The sequence below is a fragment of the Acinonyx jubatus genome, chromosome D3, assembly GCF_027475565.1.
Source record: "Acinonyx jubatus isolate Ajub_Pintada_27869175 chromosome D3, VMU_Ajub_asm_v1.0, whole genome shotgun sequence".
NCBI classification, from domain to species: Eukaryota; Metazoa; Chordata; class Mammalia; order Carnivora; family Felidae; genus Acinonyx; species Acinonyx jubatus.
Window position 1 is genome coordinate 51,721,709 of NC_069392.1, and position 26,275 is coordinate 51,747,983.

The 26,275-nt window shown below is 36.4% G+C and overlaps 2 protein-coding genes across 5 annotated transcripts in view; one reads left to right on the top strand and one right to left on the bottom strand.

The window, feature by feature from the left end:
• DSC1 (desmocollin 1) overlaps window positions 1-26,275 on the bottom strand; it is a 353,895-nt gene that overhangs the window by 295,741 nt on the left and 31,879 nt on the right. The gene's annotated exons all lie outside the window — the stretch shown is intronic.
• The window catches only part of DSG3 (desmoglein 3), a 31,389-nt gene continuing 13,341 nt past the window's right edge, over window positions 8,228-26,275 (top strand). The window contains exons 1-8 of the mRNA XM_027068699.2: window positions 8,228-8,511; window positions 19,338-19,373; window positions 19,902-20,030; window positions 20,887-21,042; window positions 21,503-21,647; window positions 22,305-22,471; window positions 23,352-23,480; window positions 23,784-23,969. Coding sequence (XP_026924500.2) covers window positions 8,464-8,511; window positions 19,338-19,373; window positions 19,902-20,030; window positions 20,887-21,042; window positions 21,503-21,647; window positions 22,305-22,471; window positions 23,352-23,480; window positions 23,784-23,969 — 996 coding nt within the window. The 5' untranslated portion in view covers window positions 8,228-8,463. The remainder of the gene's footprint in view (window positions 8,512-19,337; window positions 19,374-19,901; window positions 20,031-20,886; window positions 21,043-21,502; window positions 21,648-22,304; window positions 22,472-23,351; window positions 23,481-23,783; window positions 23,970-26,275) is intronic.

The window sequence follows — 26,275 nt, forward strand, 5'->3', positions numbered from 1 at the left end:
TGATGAGTACCCTAATATTTACTCCAGAATTAAACTTACCCACCCTGTCACAGACAACCCCCACCACCAGGACCAAAGGATGGAGCCTGCTCCTGTGAGCTTATAGCTAGGAAAAACAGAAAAGGTGTCTTGTCAATGGCTGGAAGTTTCTCCAAAAGAGGAAACCCTGGCTGGAAAGTCAAGAGGTAGGAGCGGGCGGTAGGCTGAATCCATTGTGTATAATTCCTTTTCCCAAGTTCATTAATCAGATTATGTGTTCTGCACCCACAAATAGGAGTACAGGAGAGACGCAGAATAAGGTCAGCTTTCCTGTAGCTGAATCCCCCTCACATAAAAACATGAGTCCAGAAGCAAGAACTGCATCTAACAGTTGTTTTTTGGTAATAAAAGCAGTATTACAGTTATTTTTGATATTTGATAAGACAAGACCCTTCAATATTCTTCCTAATCATTCTCTCATTAGCTGTTGAAGACATATTTTCTTCCATATGGACTTTAAGATCTTTTTTTGTGAACTCCTCTGTCTTTATCCGTCACATAAACTAAGGATCAAGCCTGAGAACTGCATTAATTTTTTTTCTTTGAGAAAAAGACGTTTTATAACTAATTCTTTTCATCCAGGAACATAATACTGTCTTTCTATTTTCTTAGGTCTTACTTTATGCCCTTCATTAATATTCTTTTGTGCATTCTTAAGAAAGTTTTTGCAGTTTCTAACTGAGACTGTGATTGGATTATTTACCTCATTTTACTTGCTAGATCCTTATTATTAAGGTAAAGAATAGTTATTTATTCTAGAAAAACCCACCTTAAAATTTCTTTTAAAAAAGTGCTATGGACAAATGTGTGGTAATAAATTTGAAAATACTGAAAGATACCGTTCCCTCTCAAAATACAGTCCCCCCCAAAAAGTGGAAAGCCTCAACAGACCAACTGAATATTGAGGAACTTCAATATAGTGAAACTTGGAGTAATTTTCATAAGAAGAAATCACTTCCTTCAAATGTAGGCTAACCAACCCAAAGTATTATAAATTGCATCACTTCAAAGTCTAAAGAAATCAAAAGGTGTTTCGAGAATCTGTCAATCCGGACTTCACATCGGAGAATCAGAGATTAATGTTAAATCACCATGTTTCACAAGTTAGTCAGCATGCACAAACATCTATAAAATTGGCCTTGTGTCTAACACATCAAAAATGAAGCCCAAAGTGACTCATAGAATAAGTCAGAGTTTTCTCTACCTTTAATGTCTTTCGGTGTGTTCTTTCAGAAATAAGCATACACCACAGCTGCGCCAGCACTGGATCAAAGAACATAAATGCACACTGCAAAGATGCTTTGAGAAATGTTCAGCCTAAATGAACCCAAAGGAATCTTCGGAAAATTCACTAAAGGAAAGTAAATTGAAACGATGTTCAAAAAAGTTAATGTGATACAACATAAAAAAAATAGGAAAAATTCTATAGGCTAAACATTTTTATGTAAGACATGGATTTATTACCAGCTCAGGTACTGGTAATACCTGATCCTCTTCTTAACGTCAGTGAATAGAATAATGGTGTTTATTCAAAGGAGGGTCAATTAGACATGCCCAAAACTGAAGAAAAAGCATGTTCATGTGTTTGTACTGAAAGTTCAGTGCTTCCCTAAATACTATGTGAACACAAAACTGATCCACATGATACGAAAGTTATTCTGCCCCGGAGAAATGGCAGCAGGAAAATAAACTTGAAGTTTCTGTTCTCTTTAATTAATCTTTTCAGAAGGTTTTGTAGCTCATCAGGACACCAGTTGTAAAATGCACAGTACACGAAGTTGTACAAGCTTTACAGGTTTTCCAAACTTTACTTGCAACTTACTAATCATAAAAGTATCAGTGCATGATGCCTCACTACGTAAAAAGCTGGTAAGACATGAGTGTAGCAGAGAAATGCACTGACCCTGAAGAATAACAAGGCTGCTCATTTTTAGAAGCATCTCCCTTCCTTACCGCACTAGAGCTAGTAGTTCTCAACTAGAGTCATTCCTGAAATCCTTGATCATTTTCTTAAATGTTCCATGCTGTTTTCAGATTCCATCTTTCTGCAGATTAGTGTCTGCAGCATAACTGGGAGCTTAGATGCAGTGTATCCATTTCCACTGGCAGTCACGCCCTGTGTGCGGCACGTGGCTCGGGAAGCTGGTGGAGCATTCCCCACATTTCTTCCCACAGGTGGAGTGGTGGGTTGACATTTCAGTTAGAACAATCACAATTTTTTCCCTCCTTAGGAATTACCAATAATACCGGTACAATTTAATTGCAGGAAAAACAAAACATACAGCTCCCATTTTACTTAAAAATACTTGAGGACAGGGGCACCTAGATGGCTCAGTAGGTTAGGCATCCAACTTCAGCTCAGGTCATGATCTTGTGGTTCATGAGTTCTAGCCCCACATCAGGCTCTGTGCTGACAGCTAGGACCCTGGAGCCTGCTTCAGATTCTGCGTCTCCCTCTCTCTGCCCTTTCCCCACTCACACTCTGTGTGTGTGTCTTTCTCTCTCAAAAATAAACATTTAAAAAAATGTAATAAAAAAAATACTTGAGGACAAGGGACCCTGGGTGGGTCAGTCAGTTAAGCATCCAACTCTTGGTTTTGGCTCAGGTCATGATCAAGTCCCACATCGGGCTCTGCACTAGGCATGAAGCCTGCTAAGGATTCTCTCTCTATCCCCCTTAGCCCGTCTCCCCCGCTCTCTCTCTCTAAAACAAAACAAAAATAAATAAATAAATAAAAATACTTGAGGACATATGTGAAATGTGCTATTTATCATCAAAAGGAAGATTAAAATATACAAATAAAGTGATCACAACAATACAACAGAGTATGGTAAATTAATATTTGACTGCATATTTGTTTTATCATTTCCTTTCCTATCCTATCATCATATCACTTGAGATAGTGAAAAGACAGGATGATGTTAAATCCAGGAAGGATGCCAAGTCCTCAGGATCTAACCAAGCTCCAGAACTTACCTATCTCTGAATCCAGTTCCCTAGATTGCTATATTCAGAATCTTAACTTTATTTTATTATAATGTAATAAATTATTAGAATTTAAACAAACAACATTTAACTATCTTAACAGAGATTTAAAAAAATGTTTTTCCATAAGACTACTATTTTCTCATAAGAGAAGCAGAAAAGAATTATCTGTGACAAACTTTATGCCTGACAGGGAGGAAGGACCAGCATTTTCTTACACTGTCAGTAGGAATGCAAATTGGTATAGTGTTTTGGACGACGATCTATTAAAAAACTTGAATTGTATGTGTCCTTTGATCCAGCAGGTATACTTGCACAAAATTTTTAAAGATATATTCATTTGTTCACCCCGGAACGTCCTGGGGATATGCTATGAAATGAAACAGACATGATTCCTCCCTGATAGAGCTCACAGCCAAGTAGTGGAGAAAGGCAATAAAAGCAATCCAACCAATAAAAAGCAGCTTAACATATGGTGCTAAGACCGATACATGAAGCAAACTGGAATGGCTGATAAAAAAATAATAATAATGGGAGAAGAGTGCCCAAGTGTGGGGAGTAGGAAGTAAAGACTTCTCTGAGAAGGTTGTATAAGCAACCACCTGATGAATGAGAAGAAGCCAGTCAGGAGAGAAAGAAACTGAGTGAAGGCCTAAGGCAGGAAGATAACTGAGGGTTTTGGGAGAACAAAAGAAGCCACAAGTGAGAGGGATGGAGTGTGGGGTGTGGTTGGAAGGGAAAACAAAATCAATCAGGCAGTTCCTTATAGGTCTTGCCAGGCAGTGTTGCTTCTGTTCCAAGTACACTGGAAGCCATGATCCTTTTACAAGTAGCAGCCGAGGGAGCCAAGGGAGAGGTGGATTGGGTGAGAGACAAGAAAGGAACAAGAGCTCAGTTACCAGTCCATTGCCTGAGCTACATGAGAGATGCGAGGAATTTCGCTAGTGCAGAAGACCGTAGAGGTGGGAACTAGATTGATTCCAAATGCATTTTGTAAATAGATCCCATATTTTCAATTTTAGGAAAAACCACAGGAACCAAAGAAAAGCTATCCCTAAAGAAAACTCTTTGTTGGAGTGAGCATGCCGTGCATTTGGAAGATTCCTCCTTCAGGCTTATTACCTGACAGGAAAATTCCCACAAGTAAGCAATTGCCTAATTAGATTAAACCAAAGCAAAAAGATGCTGACCCTAGTTACTTAACATACAGTGAGTGCAGTATTGGTCTCAGGAATAGAATTCAGTGATTCAGCACTTACATACCACACTCGGCGCTCATCACAAGTACCCTCTTTAGTACCCATCACCCATCTAGCCCATCTGCTACCCACCTGTCCCCATCAACCCTCAGTTTGTTCTCCATTGCTAAGAGTCTCTTATGGTTTGTCTCCCTTGCTCTTTTTTTTTCTTTTTTCCCCTTCCCATATATTCATCTGTTTTGTTTCTTAAATTCCACATATGAGTGAAACCATGTAGTATTTGTCTTTCTCTGACTGACTTAGTTCAAGTATCATAATACACTCTAGCTCCATCCATGTCATTGCAAATGGCAAAATTTCATTTTTGATGGCTAATATTCCATTACACACACACACACACACACACACACACACACACACCAACATACTACATCTTCTTTATCCATTCATCGGTCGATGGACATTTGGACTCTCTCCATAGTTTGGCTATTGTTGATAATGCTGTTGTAAACCTCGGAGTGCATGTACCCCTTCAAATCTGTATTTCTGTGTCCTTTGGGTAAATACCTAGTAGTGCAATTGCTGGATCGTATGGTAGTTCTATTTTAAATTTTTTAGAAACCTCCATACTGTTCTCCAGAGTGGCCGTACCAGTTTGCATACCCACTAACAGTGCAAGAGGGTTCCCCTTTCTCAGCATCCTCACCAACACCTGTTTTCTTGTGGTGTTAATTTAACCATTCTGACAGGTGGGAGGTGGTATCTCATTGTGGTTTTGATCTGTATTTCCCTGCTGAGGAGTGACGTTGAGCATCTTTTCATTACACAGATCTTTTTAAAGAAATAATTCTAGGAAATCACAGAAGCATGGTGAACCACATTACACACTATCTAATAGGAAATTGGATTAGCAGTTCTATTTTCACTAATTCTTAAAGTGCAGACCGCTCTTTACTGATGCACACTTATTACATTCTCTGACATTTCTGCAAGCCTTCAAGTATGATCGTAATGGAAGAGGTCTAATTTGCATTACCTTGAACAATAAAGAGTGATAGACCACAACTTCCACAGGCCATTTCGGGATGTATGTATACTTTTGTTCATGCATTATTTGTGGCACTAATATCTCAATTCATGAATTTGTAAATATTCAAGAACAATTAAATATCAAAAAGTAGTGATGTCTGACATATAAAATACATTACATACATGTTTCCAGTCAAAACAAACAAAAACCAGTGAAGGCAAAGTCTCATTAACATTCTCTACTTGGTGAATAATAGAACTGCTATAGTTAATGAGCAATGGAAACATCATGGAAACCTTGGAATTCATTGCCCGCTTGAATAAGTGTTCATTCTTATTGCTTCACTCCTTATGCCATGGTTCAATTTTTAACAAGTTGAGGAATGGTTTCTTTAGCTTCTTAACCTGTGATGTGTCCTACCGTCCAACTTTTATACTTTCAACATGGCACATCAATTGACTCGCAACATACACATACAATGAAGGTCCCTTTTAATGATTATGATCATTATTGTTATGATCCTCATTTTTATTTCAGCTTCTTGAGTAAAAGCCAGTTTCAAGTTGGGCTTAGGTTTCCAAAGACATTATTCAGAGAATAATAACATAACCACTCAACAGAAACCACTGGAAAATCCTCCCTTCTTTCCTTTTCACAAACAAATGAAATGGCAAGTGAAAATACTGCTTAATCCAAAGACATTGTGCAAATACACTCCCTAGCTGAAGTAACCTCCACTACCTTCCAATCACCATGCAATTCTGGCCCCAACAACACAATATTTTATTACCTTACTGAGGTCTCAAATCCTCCAAACAAAAGGAAGTGTTGGCTTAAAGCATGATCAAGAGCATATAGAAGATGAGAGAGAGCTGCCGGCCTTTAGAGTGCACAATGGATTTGTTGTGGATTTCTACAATCCTCCTTGACTGGGACAAGTAGATGGAGCCAGCCTGCAACAGGCCAAGTCTGGTATTTTACTTTCTACAAGGGTGCCCACAGCTTTTATATACCACCTGATCAAGAATCTATAATTGGTATTTCAAAATACAAAAGTAAAATACTTCCTTATCTGTGTTCAGATGAATGACAATTAACACTTTTTAAGCCCTAATTAATTAAAATTGTTGGGGCGCCTAGGTGGCTCAGTCGGTTAAGCATCCGGCTTCAGCTCAGGTCATGATCCCATGGTCCGTGGTCCGTGGGTTCAAGCCCACGGTTAAGGCTCTGTACTGACAGCTCAAGAGCCTGGGGCCTGCTTTGGATTCTGTGTCTCCCTCTCTCTCTGCCCCTCCCTGACTCATGCTCTGTCTCTCTCTCTCTCAAAAATAAACATTTTTTTAAAAATTTAAAAATAATTAAAAAAATAAAGTTGTCAAAGAACTGGAGTTGTAGAAAAGGTAAATCAGAACAAAGTCAATCATATCTAGAATTTAGATTCAATGCCACTTATGGGTATGCCTAAGAATATCATACTTCAGTGCTATCATCTTTTTAATCTTTTGTCTAAAGACAAAAGATATTAAATTATGGGAAATAAAGAATTGAAAGTTCATTAAATTTTTGTCTTCTTCTCGGTGGCTCAGTCAGTTAAGCGTCCGACTTCGGCTCAGGCCATGATCTCATAGTTCGTGAGTTCAAGCCCATGTCAGGCTCTGTGTTGACAGCTCAGAGCCTGGAGCCTGCCTCAGATTCTGTGTCTCCCTCTCTCTCCGCCCCTTCCCTGCTCATGCTCTGTCTCTGTCTCTCAAAAATGAACAAATGTTAAAAAAAATTTTTTTTAAATTGTTGTCTTCTTTTCTCTCTCAAAGTTTAGAATGTTATTCACAAAGGTTCTGCTCAACTCTTCAATAAAACTTTATTTACAAAAACTTTATTACAAAAACATTTTGCTGGAGATGGATGGTGGTAATGATTGCAAAATAATGTGAGTATACTTAATGCCACTCAGCTTTAAAAATGGTTTAAAGTAGTAAATTTTGTTACACAATTTTTCACACAATTAAGAAAAGAAACAAACAAAAAAAAAACCAGAATATCTTGCTCACCAGGTGGGTTTTTTTCCCATCTTTTAGACTACAAAATTGTTTCTGCCTAAAATACTCTGATTAAGTGATTTTCCTGAAACTAAAAAGGCTCCAAAACCTGATGCATAAATACTTACAAAGATAAAATTGTTCTTCTACCAAACCTTTCTTTAAGTTGTCTGGAATGTTTAAAAGTGTTTTTAACTCTATGGTCATAACTAAATTAAAGTGGTGTTAGTAGGTTGCCCCCTCCCCTAAGTTAGGTTGGAGTCCAAATATTTCGAAGTACATAAAAATACATCAGTAAGCAGGTTGACTGCTCTGGAGGAAATTTTTGAGTAATTAAAATTGCACAAAGATCATCTCTTTCACTAGACAAACCTACCTTTTAAAAAACTTATAAATGAAAAGGAATACAAGAGGAAAGGTGTCATCTGATTATTATCAAGGATCTGATTTTGCAATGCATTATTTATATATTTCAAATATCCAAAGGCACCATGTAACTGTTTACTCCCATTTTATTCCTAATTATTTTCAATTACTTCTAATATTTTTTCGAATGTTTTTCAATTATTACTAATTGTTTTCCAAAACCTGTATTAATAGTTACTTAACTATTACTTAGGCTTTGTATTACTTTCAATGATATAAATTATTACTTAACACTCACGTTTTGCTGAACTTTCAATCTACCCACATATACTCAGACTAAAAATAAATGCTCTTCAACAAGTTAGGTTTTAGGGGATTTTTCTATGTTTTGTTTTGCTTTTCAGTTTTAATTGCAACCCTGAATAAAAGCTAACTAGATTCTTTTTCAGTGTAGTCAGGCCTAGCTTTTGCATTTCCACACCATGATTAATTTATTATTCATCTGGGACCTTCCTATTAAACCTGGTCTTTAGCCTGTGAACTTTTCTTTCAGCTTCCAACAAAGGATTTCATTACTTTGGGAATTGAGGTGTGTCTAAGTTTTTACCTGGGAGCAAAAGTGATGCAAGCATTTCTGGTGAGACCAATCCTTGGTTTAGGGCGGGGAGGAGCCGCATAACAGGCCGGCTGTAGATTCCAGAAAGTAGAGAAGCGACCAAAGAGCTTTTCTTAGACATCCTATGCGGACAGTCGGAAGGACTGAAGAAGCAGCTCCCTTGGATTTGTCCACCAGGGAAATCAGAGACAATGACTTGGCTCCTTTTCAGAACATCAAGGGTTCTGGCCATGTTAATGGTAAGTCCTTTTTTTTTTTTCCCAAAATAATTGCCACTTTCCCTGTTTCCTTCCTTGTTTGATAATACAGTATTTGATTGCCGAATCCCTATTATAAATTCTAAAAAGAGTGAAGTAAAAATAAACACTTTAGAATGAAATCGTAAAGATTACTAATTTCCTCCTCTTGTGGGATTTTGATGTTGTATTTTATATAGAAAATAAACCAGAGAGAAATAGAATGTGAAAGTCGACATTTAGCATTTCTTTAGTTAATGAGTTCATTAATCTGGATCTCAGATCTATTTTCTACCACACTTTCACTTTCTTCAAAGTAATGCTTTTATTCCTCTTTCTAATACACAAACTAAAACACTTGAAAGAGAACCAGGTCTGTTTTCCAAGGTTACATATCTCTTAAGCATATGGCTAAGAACTGTACATGTCTGGTCTTGATACCTGACTTGTTTTTAAAACAGTCAGACCGTTGAATTAAAATCAAAGCAATGCTTGACTCTAGAGAAGTTGAAAGAGTTATTAAGAAAACAATGTTTATGTTTAGCCATTATATGCAAAAAATATGCCAACTTTGGGCGACAAAAACATACAGCATTTTATAAGCCTTTTTTTTTTCAGGAGAATAATACTTTTGTTGGTTGAGAAAGATTTATATAATGTTATCTAAAAGAGAAGTGGAATCTGAAGAGCAAAGCACTAGCCTGGATATTACAGACTAGTTTGTTCCTTAACTATGTTGTTTCTGTGAAGAAAAAAAAAAAGCCCCAATTGTTTCAGTTACATTAGGATACCAAAATAGTGACATACACCATAAATGAGTATTTTAAAATTCCTCATACAAATTCCCCACTTCACAATAAACCAAGTTGGCCTGGGCATAAGTTTCCCTCATCTCCTCATCTAAAAAACTGAGGTGATAATTGGACTTCAAGAAGTTATAGGAAGATAGAGCTCAAGAAAGAACTTTCTAAAAATCAGAGGTGTCTAAAATTAGAATTGACTGCCCTGTGAACCAGAGTTTCCAAGCCTTCCCTCTCACAATGCCCAAGCGGAAAATAGGTATCCTTCCTCTGTTCGGGTCTATTTTTATTATAACAGTGTAACTAATTGTTTTGGTTATCTAATGAGTTTATTTGACCCAAGAATGTTGTAAAGAGTAATGAGACAATTGTATGACTTTCCCACCTTTCCAGATGGTCATTTCTGGACTAAACTGCAAGTGGCCTGAAAATGCACATGTCTACACCAATGACCAACTCAGAAAGCTATGGGAAAGGCGGCAGGGGGTGTCAAAAGGTGTCATAAGGACACAGAACTAGAGCAGCAAAAGCTTAAGCAAGCTCTTTTTCCCTGTTTTGACATAGACCATTCTCAAGTATCCCTCTGGTTCTAGAGTGACCAATAAGATCCTTATACTAAGGGCTGTTTCATTCATCTTTCTATCCCGAACTCCCACTATATAATGTCTCTCTTACAGTGGGCACACAGTTGTTTGAAAAATGGATGAATGAAAAATTAATGAAGCCTCTCTAAACTATAACCTCCCACAGTGCCTCTATAATGCTAGTCATAAGGAAACTATGAAATGTAAGACATTTTCTTCCCCTCCAAAAAATTTCATACACACACACACACACACACACACACACACACACACACACACAAGCTATTTAAACTACAATATAGGGGCTCCTGGATGGCTCACTCAGCTGAGCATCCAAATTTTGGTTTCAGCTTGGGTCACGATCCCAGGATTGTGGGATCGCGCTCCATGTCAGGCTCCACTCTGGGTGTAGAGTCTGCTTGGGATTCTCTCTCTCTCTCCCTCTGCCCCTCTCCTCCACTCGTGTGAGCTCTCTCTCCTTCTCTAAAATAGAATAAATAATTAATTAATTAAAAATAACAACATTATAACTTCATAGACCTGCTCTGTCCAATATGGCAGCCACAGCCCATCTTTGGCTATGAACCACTTAAAATGTGGTTGGTCTGAATTGAGAATATACACCATATTTTGAAGACTTCGTATAAAAAAAAAGAATGTAAAATGTCAATTTTTATGTTACTATTAAAATGATAGTATTTTGGATTATTGGATAAAAGATATGTTGTTAAAATTAATTTCACCTTTTTAGGCTTTTTAAATATATTAGTATTAGAACATTTAAAATTATATATTTGGCTCACATTGGTGGTTCTTATTATATTTCTATTGGACAGTGTTTATCTATTATTAATGCTGTTAGTGGAATTCAGTATCGGTCAAAAGTGAGGTCGGCAATCAAGGCTCCACAGACTAGGTGAGATTTGGCTGTTTTTTGATTAGTATAGATAGGTCAAGGGGGATTTCTTCAGTTGTCAGACTAGCATGAGCAAAGGAAAGAGTGATTACGGCATTTACCTAGAGGCAATGGACACACTGGTTTGGCTAGAATGACCGTTTGTGTTGGGCATGAGTTGGAAAGGTAGATGAGGGTCAGACTGAAACGCTCACTCTGTGAAAACTAATAGAGTCCTTTTAGAACTGGGGAGCCACCCCAAGTTTCGAAATAGTGTGGTGAAAGGAAAAAAAATCCAATGTTTTTAAAAGCATTATGGAGTGGGAATGTGCATCTTTTGTTGTTGAAGGGTGAGGTCTGAAAGCTGGAAGACATATTTGGAGGTGTTGAATTAATTCCACCACCCTATGACCATATAAGGGTTGGCTAGAGAAGTGAGATATGACAGCAAAGTCACAGACTTCAGTCTACACCTGTACAACTGACTCACTCCAGGCCTTGTTTCCTCAACTGTCAAATGACGATAATCACAGCCCCCTGCCATAGTAAGAATAAAGCAGAAAGAAACATTTGCAAACAAGTGCTCTGGAAAATATAAAGTGCTTTGTAGGACTCGGATCACTTGTAATGTTTACATTAATAATACAGGTGATTTTTGATAACTTGTTAAAATTCTACCTTACTATTTTACATAACCACCACCACCAGTTTTAATCAGTCAAGAAACAGTCCTTTGTTGAGTGAAAGATCCTATCAAACTATATCCTAAATTTGTATAATAGTGGGTAGGAGAAAACAGCATTTTCAAACTGGGAGCATTACTCAAAATTTCAACTGTTCAGTCTTCTAGATTAATTACTTGAGAGACAAAAGCATGGAGAACGCCTGCCCGTAGTCAAAGAAAAATGTAATAGTTATCAGTCTCCTGTGCATATTGGATCCATTTCACACAATACAAAATAAACATTTTGGGGGAAAGTCAGTGATTGAAAAACACTTATCTTCAGAGATTTAACCTTTTAAAAATAATGTCTGTCTTCAAAGGAGACCACTGTCCACAAAATCTGCATCGCAGTTTGTCATATAACACTTCTATTAGCATCTGGACAATAAGATGTTTAATTTCATGCTACTATATTACATAAAAATTTACTCACTACAAAATTAATAGCTGTGTTTGGAATCCAAAGATTTTTAAAGCACAAAGTTTTAAAGAAGTTAGTAGTATTAGCTCTGGAAAAAAAAGAAAGTAGTTTAAATATCAAGTTCTGCATTAAAATGTGTTCTAAGTATAGCAGAACTATCTTCAACCACCTTCTTCTCTAGAACAAACAAAAAGGAAAATTTTAGAAAAAGAATTGTAAGTAAATGGCCCAAATGTTTTATTGAAGTTTAATTGACACACAACATCCTATTAGCTTCAGGTGTACCCCATATGATTCAGTAATTTTGTGCATTACAAAATGATCCCCATGATGAGTCTAGGTACCATACAAAGTTGTTACAGTATCATTGATTATATTCCTTATGTTGTACATTACATTCCCATGACTTACTCATTTTATAACTGGAAGTCTGTACCTCTTAATATCCTTCACCTATTTCACTCATTCTCCAACCCGTCCTCCCTCTGGTAACCAGCAGTTTGTTTTCTGTATCTATAAGTCTGTTTCTTTTTTATTTTGTTTGTTCATTTGTTTTGCTGCTTAGATTCCACATATTAGTGAAATTGCATAGCATTTGTCTGCCTGACTTATTTCTCTTAGCATAATGCCTTCTAGGTCCATCTGTGTTGTTGCAAATGCAAGATTTCATTCCCTTTTATGGCTGAGTAATATTCCATTATATCTATCTATCTATCTATCTATCTATCTATCTATCATCTACCCCACATCTTCTTTATCCATTCATCTATTGGTGGACACTCAGGTTGATTCTATATCTTGCCCATTGTAAATAATGCTATGATGGATAAAAGGGGTCACATATCTCTTCAAGCCGATTTTTTCATTTTATTAGGATAAATATCCAGAAATGGAATCACTGGATCATATGGTAGTTCTATTTTTAACTTTGTGAGAACTGTCCATACTGTCTTCCACAGTGGCCATACCAATTTACATTCCCACAAACATGAGGGTTTCCTTTTCCCCATATCCTTGCAAACTTGTCATTTTTTGTCTTTTTGATTATAGCCAATCTGATGTGTGTGAGGTGTGACATAATATCGCATGCATTTCCCTGATGACTAGTGAGGCTGAGAATCTTTTCATGCCTGTTGGCTCTCTAGAGCCTTCTCTGGAAAAAAAAAAAATCTACTCAAATGTTCTGCCTGTTTCTTAATTGAGTTTTTTAAATACTTAAGTTGTGTGAGTTGTAGAGGTTTTTTGTGTGTGAGTTTTGGATATTAACTTATCATATACATGATTTGCAAATATCTTCTTCCATTCAGTAAGCTGACTTTTCTTTTCATTGGTTTCCTTCACTGTGCAAAAGCTTTTTCGTTTCATGTAGTCCCACTTGTTTTTGTTGCCCTTGCCTGAGGAGACTGTTCCAAAACAATATTGCTAAGACCAAAATCAAAGAGCCCGCTGCCTATGTTTTCTTCCAGGAGTTTTGTGGTTTCAGTTCTTACATTCAAGTCTTTAATCCATTTGAATTTATTTTTGCAAATGGTGTAAGTTGATGGTCCAGTTTCTTTCTTTTGCAGGTAGCTGTCCAATTTTCCCCACACCATTTACGAAAGAGACTATTTTTTTCCACATCATATATTTTTGCCTCCTTCATTACAGATTAATGAACCATCTATGTGTGGGTTTATTTCTGGGCTCTATTCCATTTGATTGATCTGTGCGTCTGTTTTTATGCCAGTACCATACTGTTTTAATTACTATAGGTTTGTAGTACAGTTTTAAATCAGGGAGTGTGATCCTCTAGCTTTGTTCTTCTTTCTCGAGATCACTTTGGCTATTTGGGGGCTTTTGTGTTTCCACAGGAATTTTAGGATTATTTGTTCTAGCCCATGAAAAATGTAAATGGCCCAAGTTTTTAGCAGGAGGAAAATCTTTGAGGTATCTTTCCTTCTCTTGATTGATGAAACAATCTAGTTTCCAGTGCTAATAAATATATGAAAATAAATTTTCTCCTGAACCTCTCCAAAAGTTAAGATTCTAAAATCAGAATAACCTTGCCAAGCAATTCTGGCCAGTCTTACCTGACTTGGGCAAATGTCAGGAAAGATGTAATTACATCTACCAATTACCACTCCCACTTACTTAATACCTGAAACTGGTTTTCATTTGGAGCTAGAACACTTAATGCCCCATGTGGTTTCCCATAAATCTGCTAGCCTTTGGCTCTTCCTTTCCAGTTAAGAGGCAATCTGATAGCCTAAGGTAAGGGCTTGTTTTGAGAAGTTCATCATAAGAAAATTATATGGGCAATTCGTTACTATCTGTAATTATACTGTGAATAATTGAATCCATCTAATATGCACATTTTTCTTATGTGGCCCCTGCACAGTTGGCTAGGCTATACACTGCACAACTCCAGGAGGTAAACTACAATGTGAACAGTACCCCCTGAAGTTGTGTAAGGAGCAATTTACACAACTGTACAGTGGAACGCTGGTTCTTGACTCTTTCTGATGCTCAAGAAAGAGAAAGTTTTTATGTGACCTGATGTGAATAATAATAATATAAGGTCACTTCATATTAAAGTGGACCCTTTACACCTTTTTTTTTTTTTTTTTGAAGTTTGGTGACTGAAGTGATTAACACTTCTTAAGCACTTCCTGTGGGCTAGCACTCATCTATGTGCTTTCAACCTATTAGTTCATTTAATCTTCACAACAAACCTATAAGGTAACTAGAATTATTATCCCTATTTTACAGATGAGGAAATTGAAAGATTGAGTAATATTCCCAAGTTATACAACTGGTAAATGGTGAGACTAGGATTTTAATTCAGGGATTCAAGATCTGGTGTCCAATTTCATATTACTACACTTAACTGTATTTATATTAAGCATTTGAGAATATCCAATTTGTTGAGAATATCTAGTATATGTTTTTCTTAGCATTTCTATCATGATACACGGCTTAACTTTCTAAATTAATTGAGTTTACTCTTTTAATCAGTTATTGAAAATTGAATTGTTCAAAATTAAATAGTAATTTCTAAATATTAAATATATACCATTTTGGTTCAATTAAGAAATTGTCCTGATACATACAAAGTTTATTAGTATGTTTTGGGAGTTTTAAATTTTAATTTTAAACAGTGTGTGTCTGTATATATATATATATATATATATATATATATATACACACACACACACACATATATATATATGTATATGTATCTAGAGAGACTACATACCCATATATATGCTATGAGATATCATAAGGGACAAATCACTCATTTTTTATTTACAGGAAATTTATTAATCAAACATGTATTGAATGACCTCTATGATTAAACTCATTAATAATCATTGTATATTGTATCTAACCAATTACAAGAATAATATCATCAGCCTATATATTGTTTTCCAAACATAATTAATCAATTTAAAAATCCATGTTTAAAACTTACAATAATTTCTTTGAATCACTTAATTCACTTTACAAATTTCCCAGAAGGGAGTGGATGTGATCCACTCTTATCCCATTCTAGAGGTGAAAGAGAGCTACCCTAGGTCAGCTAGCACTAACTCCCTGGATCCAATGCGCAGTCTAACAGTCTATCCCTCCCCACACTAAAGTTTGACGTAACTCTAAACAAATTCTTGGCCACTCAGTAAATAACAGTTGTTATTATAAATGCCTTTTTAAAAACTAGTCACCCATATTCTCAAAACCTATTTATTGTGTACCTATTATATTCAATAGTAACCTTAATGATATAATTATATACATTAACAAATAGGGTATATGGGTATTAAATTACTTTATTCCATATGCTATTTTATTAATTTAATAATCTGATTTTCTTTCAGCAAAGTATTTCTAGTTTTTATCTATACCAAAGTATTTAGGCCATATTAATGCTTTAAAAATCATATAACTAAAATTATCAGGGTGCCTGGGTGTCTCAGTCAGTTAAGTGTCCGACTCTTGATTTCTGCCCAGGTCAGGATCTCACCATTGTGAGATAGAGCCAGAACCTGCTTAGGATTCTTTCTCTCCCTCTCGCTCTGCCCCTTCCCCACTCGCACACAATCATGTACACAGTCTTTCTCTCTCTCAAAATAAAATAATAAAATAAAAAAGAATAAAATAAAATAAAATACAATCATCAAAATAACCAGGAAACCAGAGGAAGGAAAAAAAAAAAGTATAGGAATTCTCAAGGTAAGTAGTGCTTTCTCCACATTTGTCTTTCCAATCAAAGCCACCAGAAAAGACAACTTAGTTGATTTATATTGTCAGAAAACTACTGAAATATTTATTAAATACTCAAAATAGTTATATTGAAGCAACTAAAACAACTAAGTAACTAATATGCATATTAATTATCTAAAATAAAGCACTATTCTAAGTAATATAAGGCTATGATTATATTTCTAAATATTTAAGAAACATTACAATATTCAGAAGTGGTTTTTACTAACTACCTCATATTCCTAAAAGCACAAATACTATCAGATTTCACAAAATTCCCTAAAATTAGAGAACATTCTTGGTGGCCTGACTTTCAATAAGAGAATGAGAAAGAGTGAAGGTTTGAGTGAATAACTTCTAAAGGCTCTGATTCAGTGAAAAGATTGAACAAATAAGAAACAACTGTCTGAAATGTTCATTTTCCATTGTTTTTAGTTTGTACTTCCTTTGCTTCCCAGGAAAACAGAAATTATGCCTTAATGTCTATTAGAAGAATCATTCTCTATGAGGCTAGTGCAAACATGATTCATATTTTCTGGATGACTCTTTCCAGTTTTCCTGTAAAGGGAAGTGTGCCTGGCCCAACCCTCCCCTCACATGTGGCTGAGTCGTCTTAATGAGCTGAGAAATTAGGGCAATTACGACAGTAATTGGGTCCCCTCTCCCAAGTAACTAATGATAGTGTTTCAGAAAAAGAAGCAAAACTGTAAAATCATTTTGAGGCCTATTATAACCATATGTAACAGTCCCTTTTCACAACAATTTGCATACCCTTTCAAATAAGGATTTCAGTGAAATTTTTAGAATGGAAGGGTCCTGGCATCCTATGTCTGATATGGTTACTTCTTTGGTTCAGAGTTCAACCTGCCTCTTTATTATAACTTTCCAAAATCAACAATACAATAAATCTACATTGTTTCAGGAGTAACCTCAGCCTCTACCGGGATGAAATCTAAATTGACTATCCTATAACTTTCTTTCCACCACCAGTTTTTCTATTTATTTATGCCAAGTTTGGTTAAAATCTAGTGTAGTGATGATCTACACACTTCGGAGTCAGGCTGCAGAGGCTCACATCCTGACTCTGCCAGGGCTGTTGGGGGAGGTGAGTACTCATTGTCTCCTGTCTCCATTTCTTCATCCATAAGATAGACTGTAAGAATAGTGTCTCCATCAGATGGCTACTCTAAGAATTAAGTGAGATGATAAAGATCTATAAATAGCAACTGACACAAAATCCATAATAAACCTTAACTACTAATATTACTCTAATTCTTTTTCTTCTTACTTATTTTTCACAATATTTTCCCTACCAGATTCTTTTCACATAAGATAATCAGCGGGTCAGCAAACACTTGTTAAATATCTGCTGAGGGAAAGGTATTATAACAATTGTGAGAAAAAAATAAACATAGGAGCATTGGAAAGTTTACAATTCTCTTGGCTTAACATCATAATGCACCCAAAACAATAAGAAATAGTAAATCATGGCAAATCCTTATGGATTAAACTGCATGGTACAAAATACGTGTTGAAAAAACTCAGAAACAAGACATCAGTAAGGACAGTTTCATGGAGATTGTTGGAACTTGAATTGATCTTAAAGGATTAGTAATATTAAACTGGGTAAAGGGGAAATGTCACTTTACACCAGTGAGAATAGTTAAAATTAAAGTGACAAGAAATAAAAAGTTTTGGCAAGGATGTGGGGAACAAGACCTTTGTACACTATTGTTGGGAATTGAAATTGGTACAGCCTCTATGGAAAACAGTATGGAGGTTCCTCAAAAAATTAAAAATAGAATTATCATGTGATCCAATAACTCCACTATTAGGTATTTACCAAAAGAAAACAAAAACACTAAGTCACAAAGATATATGCATCCCTATGTTTATTTCCGCATCATTTATAACAGCCGTAATATGGAAGCAACCTAAGTGTCCATCAATAGACGAATGGAGAAGGAAGATGTAGTGGAATACCATGCAGCCATAAAAACACGAGATCATGTCATCTGAGACAACATGGATGGACCTAGAGAGTATTATGCTCAGTGAAACAAGTCAGACTGAGAAAGCCCAATACCATATGATTCCACTCATAAGCAGAATCAAAAAGAGAAAAGAATAAACAAACAAAAAGCAGAATCGGAGCTGTCAATACAGAGAACAAACTGATAATTGCCAGAGAGGAGAGTGGTGGGGGTTGAGCAAAATGAATGAAGGGAAGTGGGAGATACAGGCTTCCAGGTATGGAATGAATAAGTCACAGGAATAAAAGGCACAGCATAAGGAATAGTCAGTGATGTTGTAAAAGCAATGTAACAGTACAGATGGTAGCTACACTTGCGGTGAACACAGCATAATGTATAAACTTGTCAAATCGCTAAGTCGCACACCTGAAACTAATATAACATTGCACATCAACTATACTCACATTTTTAAAAAATGCATTCCGGGTAGAAAATAAGATAGAACAAAACACAAATGAGGTTTTCATACGTTCTTGAAAATGTAAAGACCCTAGCCTGCCTGACGTCATTCTCTCCTCATCTGATTTTTTCATATCAGTACAAAAATTAAGTTCAACATTTAAGTTGAAGTAACAGGGCAGAGATAAGCAGATCTGTGTCCCACAGTAAAGAGTCCTTGTGATGGGAATAGCGTATCCCCATCTTTTACAAAGTATATCCCCGTCTTTTGTATCCCCATCCACTCTCTAAACCTTACTAGTTCTAGCCCATCCTCTCCACCCATGTACAACTGAGAAAATGCCTTACCCTGTAAGTGCAGCCAGCTAATAGTTTATCACAATGATGCTTGCCACTGTTTGCCAAAGCAGTATCTCCCCCAGTTCCTGGAAAGTACAGAACAGCCAGGTAAGCAATGTCAGGTTGCTACAACTGGCTGTTTGTCAGAGTTCTGCACAGTTCCATAGGTTCTTCTGTATTTCCTTAAAATTGTGTAGTCAGATTAAAAAACTGGAAGAACTTGTTTCTATCTCGGGTATTTTCTTTTTCCTGGGAGCACTTTACCCTTTAAATACTGCTTCCCCAAATCTACTTCTTTTGAAACAAAAACAGATCACAACATGAATAAGATTATCTTATGCAATTACTTATTTGAAGAATTCACATTTAATTTGACTTTATTTAAATGTCTACAGGTGCTCCTATTGGTTCACGGAGAATTGCGAATAGAGGTAAAGTATGAAAAAGTTTTTTGTAGTTAAAATAAAATAATAGTTTAGTTTAAAAAATGAAAATTGTACTTGAGAAAAATAAGTATTTATTTACTTTTTAAAACTGTTAAATAATTTAATTGTGAAAATAAAATTGAAACTAACCCAATTTTAAATACCAACAAGGTATAAATGTCATTACTGTAGTTTTATCTCATGCATGCTTTCTTATTTTAAACAAACCAACAGAGTTTTATTAAATAAGTCCTAGGTGCCCAGAGCAGTGAGATATTATGGAATATTTAAAGGAAATATAAAAAATGATTAAATGTTAATATCAAAAATCATATGGTTCTGTAATTGTTTTAGTTATTAAAACAATTAGTTATTCTTTGCTTGACAAAATGTGAGGTCAGGCAAATTAGACATTTGACAGTCCAAGATACCATGAAACATAGGGGACTCCTCAACTTAGGTGTTAATAATTAATACTCAAAGCAAAACTTTCCAACAATGTGCATAATAAAATGGGATGCTTTTTCATGTAAGACAAAAGGTCAACATGGAGAAGATGAGACTGCGTTACAAGGCAAAAGGAGATATAAACGTGAATGGGTGAAATTTGCCAAACCCTGCAGAGAAAGAGAAGACAACTCGAAAAGAAACCCAATTGCCAAAGTAAGTCATATCAGCAGGGGGCGAAGTGAGTTTTTAGAATACATGTAATAGATATAAATTAAAATGAGATGGCAACCGCATTTATCAAAATGCAGATTGAGGAGTCTACAGAAAAAATAACCTGGTATCTTCAGCCAAAAAAATACAATAACAATAATATAGAGAAAGTTGAAGGAAGTATGGCTTCTAGGGTAATAAAAAATAACTAAGAAACATGTGGACCAATTTCAGTGAATAAGCCTTATTTAGATCTGGACTGTAGCAAATGGCAAGAGAATATATGGATAAGACAATGAGAAAAATTCTTGGGAGTCCATGTATTCATAATTACCAAAACTGGGTGATGAGAAATATCAGGTTCATTATATATTTGAAACTTTCCATTTTAAAAAGATTAAAAATTATAATAAAAAATAATAATAGTAAGCAATTTAATACCTATTTTTAACACTGTATAATCCCTTTCCTCTTTTTCTATCCAGCTCCTCCTATTTAAACTAAAATAAATGTCTTTGTTTTAATATTATCTATTAAGAAAGGGAACATTCAGAAGTAGTCTTGTCAATATTAAGTATCCATGACTTCCAGCCTTTTAACATCGCCCTGGTGGCCACAGCCTGAACAAACATTGTAAAGCCAAAATGATTAACATATATTGGTCCGTGCTGGTCAACAGAAGCAACAATTTGAATTATTTCACATTTCCAGTATTTATCAAGGCAAAAAGTAACCATCGCAGTGTCAGAAAGAGTGAATAAAATAAACAGATGACTTTAGACTATGATGGTGGAGAAAAGGGGAAGGCAAAGGTCTGGTGAATGATCACATTAACATTTTTGGGTATTTTGGGCTACAGATTACTTCAGATTTCCAAGCAACCCAGAAAATAACCTACCGAATTTCTGGAATGGGAATTGATCAACCCCCTTTTGGAATCTTTGTTGTTGACAAAAACACTGGAGAAATTAACATAACGGCCATAGTTGATCGCGAGGAAACTCCAAGCTTCCAGGTAAGTTTGTGTCCTCAATATTAGGCACCCTCACATTTGTGCCTGGTGGCTTTAGAATGTAATACTCTTCTACTGGTTAATTTAGAAGAGAGATCAGCACATGAATCAATTCACCAACAAATAACAATGTTAGGCCCTCTATGAAGAGCCTCCATTTATGGTTGTGCCCCTGAAGGAATATGCCAGGAGGGTGCGTGAGTAGGCACTGAAATCCAACATGCATCCTGCAAAGTAGTTCACCTTGCCATGGGACAGGACCAGAGTGGAAGAAGGGGCAGCTTGCCTAACTGGCCTGCCCAAGGTGGCCACCTTTTCTTACTTTGTCTACTTGTTGGGGAAATATTTTTCTTCTTTGCACAAAAGGTCTGTACATGCCAGTAGAGGCCTTATTTCTACAAGTTTTAATAATATGCAAACTGAGTTTGTAGAGTAATGAGTCACTTTTCCCTCCTTTTTCTAGATCACCTGTCACGCTCTGAATGCCCTAGGACAAGACGTAGAGAAACCACTTATATTAACAGTTAAAATTTTAGATGTCAATGACAATTCTCCAGTATTTTCACAAAGTACATTCATGGGTGAAATTGAAGAAAACAGTGCTTCAAGTAAGTCTTTTATAATATATACCACTTCTAATCTTTTTTATTTTAAAAAACAAGGATCACTATAGTATATCACTTTTAGAAGCTAATTTATTGTCTTAGTTTCACCAGTAGTTGTGCAGAAAAATTCATCAAAATAACCTGGGTCTTCCTTTGTAATATTTTGCACTTTATCCACTGCCATTGTATTTCTAGGTTGTAGTCCTGTTATCAAGTCAATAGTATCTTATTCTATATATTTAAGTCACATGAGTACTTGGCAGTAGTCATAAAGCTAAAAGGGTGGTTTTCGGTAGCCTGGCTGCATCACCTGGACTTTTTTAGATTATAAAGGACAGAGACACACAATTACTTGGATAATTTGAGAAAAGGAAAGAATGATAATGCCATCCATGAAGGGAAGAAATAAAGACAGAAAATAGTCTCAACTCCAACACAGCCAAGGCGTAAGGCCAATGAGAGGATTTTTACAGAAGGCAGCACAGTTCTACCTGATTGAGACAGTAAGAGATCTCGAAAAAGACATGTAATTCGTTTTTGAGTATATCAATAGACAAGATTTTTAAAAACAAAGGTCAATTTGAAATGGTGTTGAATATTTAATGTGAACAGAATGTCAGTCTTTAAATATGCTTTAGTGAACTACTTCTGTATTCCTAGACTCGCTGGTGATGGTACTAAATGCCACAGACGCAGATGAGCCAAACCACCTGAACTCTAAAATTGCCTTCAAAATTGTCTCTCAGGAACCTGCAGGCACACCCATGTTCCTCCTAAGCAGACACACTGGCGAAGTCCGTACTTTAACCAATTCTCTTGATCGAGAGGTAAATCAAGGCACTTGGGATTATTCAATAATAAAGGATTTGATTGTAAGAAAGCCAAGAGAGGTGACCCCATTTTACCTAAGGAGAAAGAAAAAGAAATTCTCCATACTCAACTAGGCAATCTAGGGAAACTGTTTGCATTCCAGCGTGATTCTAGCGGGGTGAGATGTGTTCCTAAGACCTGTAGAATCAATTGCACCCTAAATAAACAAGTATCAGCATTCCAGTGAGAGGTGAAGTGGAGAGTAAAAGAAGGCATCAAAGCATCCGGGGACAAAAACTGAACTGTGACTTATTCCTTATATGGTGCAGAAAAATGAAATTTCTCAGATGAAGGAAGAAATTTCTTTCTGGTATAAAGCTTTCTCTGATGTTACACTTTTACTACTGAACAGTTTTAATTTTGCCCCCGCTTCCAGAACACTAAGGAATCCCCTTCTTCTCTTCCCCATCGTCATAGCACCATAACTACCATCACCACCACCACCACCATATTTATCACCACACAATACCTTGTCAGACTTTCTATTACTTTTATGCAAATGATTCTCTGAATAGACCAATAGGAAAGCTCTATAAGTGAACTTCCCTCAAATAAGCATCCCACCATCTTCAATGCCCAATCTTGCTCCAACTGTGTACTTTCTTGCCCTAAGAAGCTCACAAAAATGAAAACCTGTTTTAGCCCCATAAAAATTTACCCAACCATCCAGAGCCCCACATGCCTCCTCTATGATGGACAATGAACAGCTCATGTGATCCTTCTCGAGAATAAACTATGAACTTGAATATTTTCACCCCCATAGGAAGCAGGTAGGTGTTATTTGTATTCTTGGTGCTGGAGATTAATTATGTTTTTTTTATTTTTCTCCAAATTTAGCAAGTTAGCAGCTATCATCTTGTTGTGAGTGGTGCAGACAAAGACGGAGAAGGACTTTCAACTCAATGTGAATGTAGTATTAAAGTAAAAGATGTCAATGATAATTTCCCAATGTTCAGAGAATCTCAGGTACACCTTGCCTCTTGAAGAATAATTTATGATTTTTTCTTAATTTTATACTACAATACTACCAACCCATTGTATTTATACAATATATTGCCATTCTAATTCAGTATTTGCCTCCTTGCTGGCTTCTATTTACGTTGTCTGCATTTTTCTTAAAAAAGAAGCTTTTGTAAAATATAAGAATTTAGTAACAAGCAAGGGGCAATACATAATTTCAGAATTAATGATATATGCTATTCAGAATAAATATACTCTCTTTAGATAAAAGCTGACAATAACTCAAAATTCTGCTTCTCTCCTTTTTAGTATTCAGTACAGATTGAGGAAAATACTTTAAGTTCTGAGTTGATTAGATTTCAAGTTACAGATTGGGATGAAGAATTCACAGATAATTGGCTTGCAGTGTATTTCTTTACCTCTGGAAATGAAGGGAATTGGTTTGAAATACAAACTGATCCCAGAACCAATGAAGGTATCCTGAAGGTGGTTAAGGTAAGTTCTATTTCTCTTCAGTGGTAAAACTATTCCATATTAGCCCAAACTCTATCATTTCTACAAATAAACTTTATTCGCTTATTAATAATAAACCTCTTCTTTACAGAAAACGAAGAAAACACATAAAAGTAGATAGAATTTTTTAAAGACACAAACATAGCCCCAATACCTAAGGACAGCTTTCTTTTTACTGTATTTTTTAAGTTTATTTATTTTGAGAGAGAAAAAGAGAGAGAGAGAATGGAAAAGGGAGGAGAGAGAGAGAGAGAGATAGGAGAAGGAGGAGAGAGAAAGAATCCCAAGTAGGCTCCATGCTGTCAGTGCAGAGCCGACATGGGGCTTGAACTCACAAACCATGAGATTATGACCTGAGCCGAAACCAAGAGTCAGAAGCTTAACCAACTGAGTCACCCAGGTGCCTCAGGACAGCTTTTTTTAAACATGTTGATTTATTTCTTTCCAAGCTATCATAGTTTCTATAGTAAGCACACACTAATATACATATATTCATAGGTGTGCCTGCTTTAAGCACCAGAATGTAAAACACATTTATTGACTTAATCCATTTACTCTCTACAATTAAAGTTAGGAAAAGATAAGAATACATGGTATTGTGGCTTGTGAATTTATCAATTTGTGTTAAGTGGATTAGTTACAGTCATAAAAGGGGAAAAATAACAACTTTTTGGAAAATGGGACTGTATAATTAAATCTGCAAGATAAAAAATAATAATGGAGTAAACCTTCCATTTAACATGCTTAGCTATAACAGACACTCCCTCTGCCCCACACACAGAATCCAATCTGGAATAACGTAAGCGTAAGGGTATTTCTGCCTGGACACTATATAGACTAGAAAAAATAACCACTATTTGAAGACCTTCTTTGGCACAGGACACCGGACTATCTGGGACCTTCCTTCTTTCTTTATTTCCTTGAGTCCAGTAGAGTGTAGACCCATAATATGCCCTTAACAAGGGCATAACATTGCGGGAATGCCTGATTTCTGGAAGCTGTGGAAGCAGCTCCTATTACTCTGCTTTTCAGAGAGAGGGCTGAGGCCATCCTCACTTGCAAGGGTGTATTATAAACCCCCAGCAATCCCTTAAATGAGGTAGTCTCTCTCCTGTATCAGTGTCGTCTAGTTTCCACACTAGAAACCTGGGCCAGATCTTTCCTCACAACAAACAGCCAGTCCTCCAATTCTGCCCTGGAAATTGTCCTTAAAGTCTGGCCCTGGTCTTCCTTCTGCTGGCCTGTGCTCTACCTGGCCTTGCCTCCTTACCCCTAGATGTCTATAATCCCTCCTGATTGATGTCCTTTATGCCTCCTTCCTCCTCCTCCTGCCACCGGTCTACTAACATGCTTTTCTTAAAACCAATTTGGATCATTCTGTTCTTTAAAATCGTTCCTTGTTCTCCATTGGCTGTGAAAGTGGTCCTCAATTCTTTTTTTTTTTAAGTTTATTTATTTTGAGAGAGAGAGCGAGTGAACATGCTGTGCATGAGTGAGAGAGGTGCAGAGAGAGACAGGGAGAGAGAGAATCCCAACCAGGCTCTGCATTCAGTGCAGAGCCCAATGTGGGGCTTAACCCCACAACTGTGAGATCATGACCTATACTGAAATCAAGAGTCAGTCGCTTAACCAACTGAGCCACCCAGGTGCCCCAACCCTCAACTCTTATTGCTCACTTGAATCACCTGCAACTCTTCTTCAACCATGGCAATGTAGGAACTATGGGTTCCGTTAGTCTGTGGGGAAGCCCAGGCAAAGGAGGGTCTTAAACACTCCTCAGAGAACTCTAATCGCAGCCAGGATTGATGACCAGCTGCTGGCCTTCAAGATGACCTTCAGCCTCCTCAGAGTTATATATAAGGCCTCTCACCACCTGCAGCCAGCTCCCTGTCACTTTCTGTAACTCTGGGCATTTGAAAACGCTTCACCTCTGCCTGAAAAAATCCTCCTCATCCTTCAGCACTCAGCTCACTTGAAACATCTCAGGATTCCTAACTGTCCCAAGTAGAAGTATTCACTCACTTTTGCGCATAGATTCTGTAATTTCTCTTGTTATTTTCCCCCTTGTATTATAGTTACCTGTTTATACATTCTCCTCCACTCCCTTGGGGAATGCTTGAGCTCACAAAACTACTCATTACAGACTTAAAACTCAAATCCAGAACTCTGCCCTTAATTATTTTCAGTAATATACAAATGTATCCCCAATGAACATTTCCTTATCTCATCACACTCAAAAAAATGTATTAGTGAATGGAAGAAGCTTTCCTGGGATTCCTCAGTCCTCG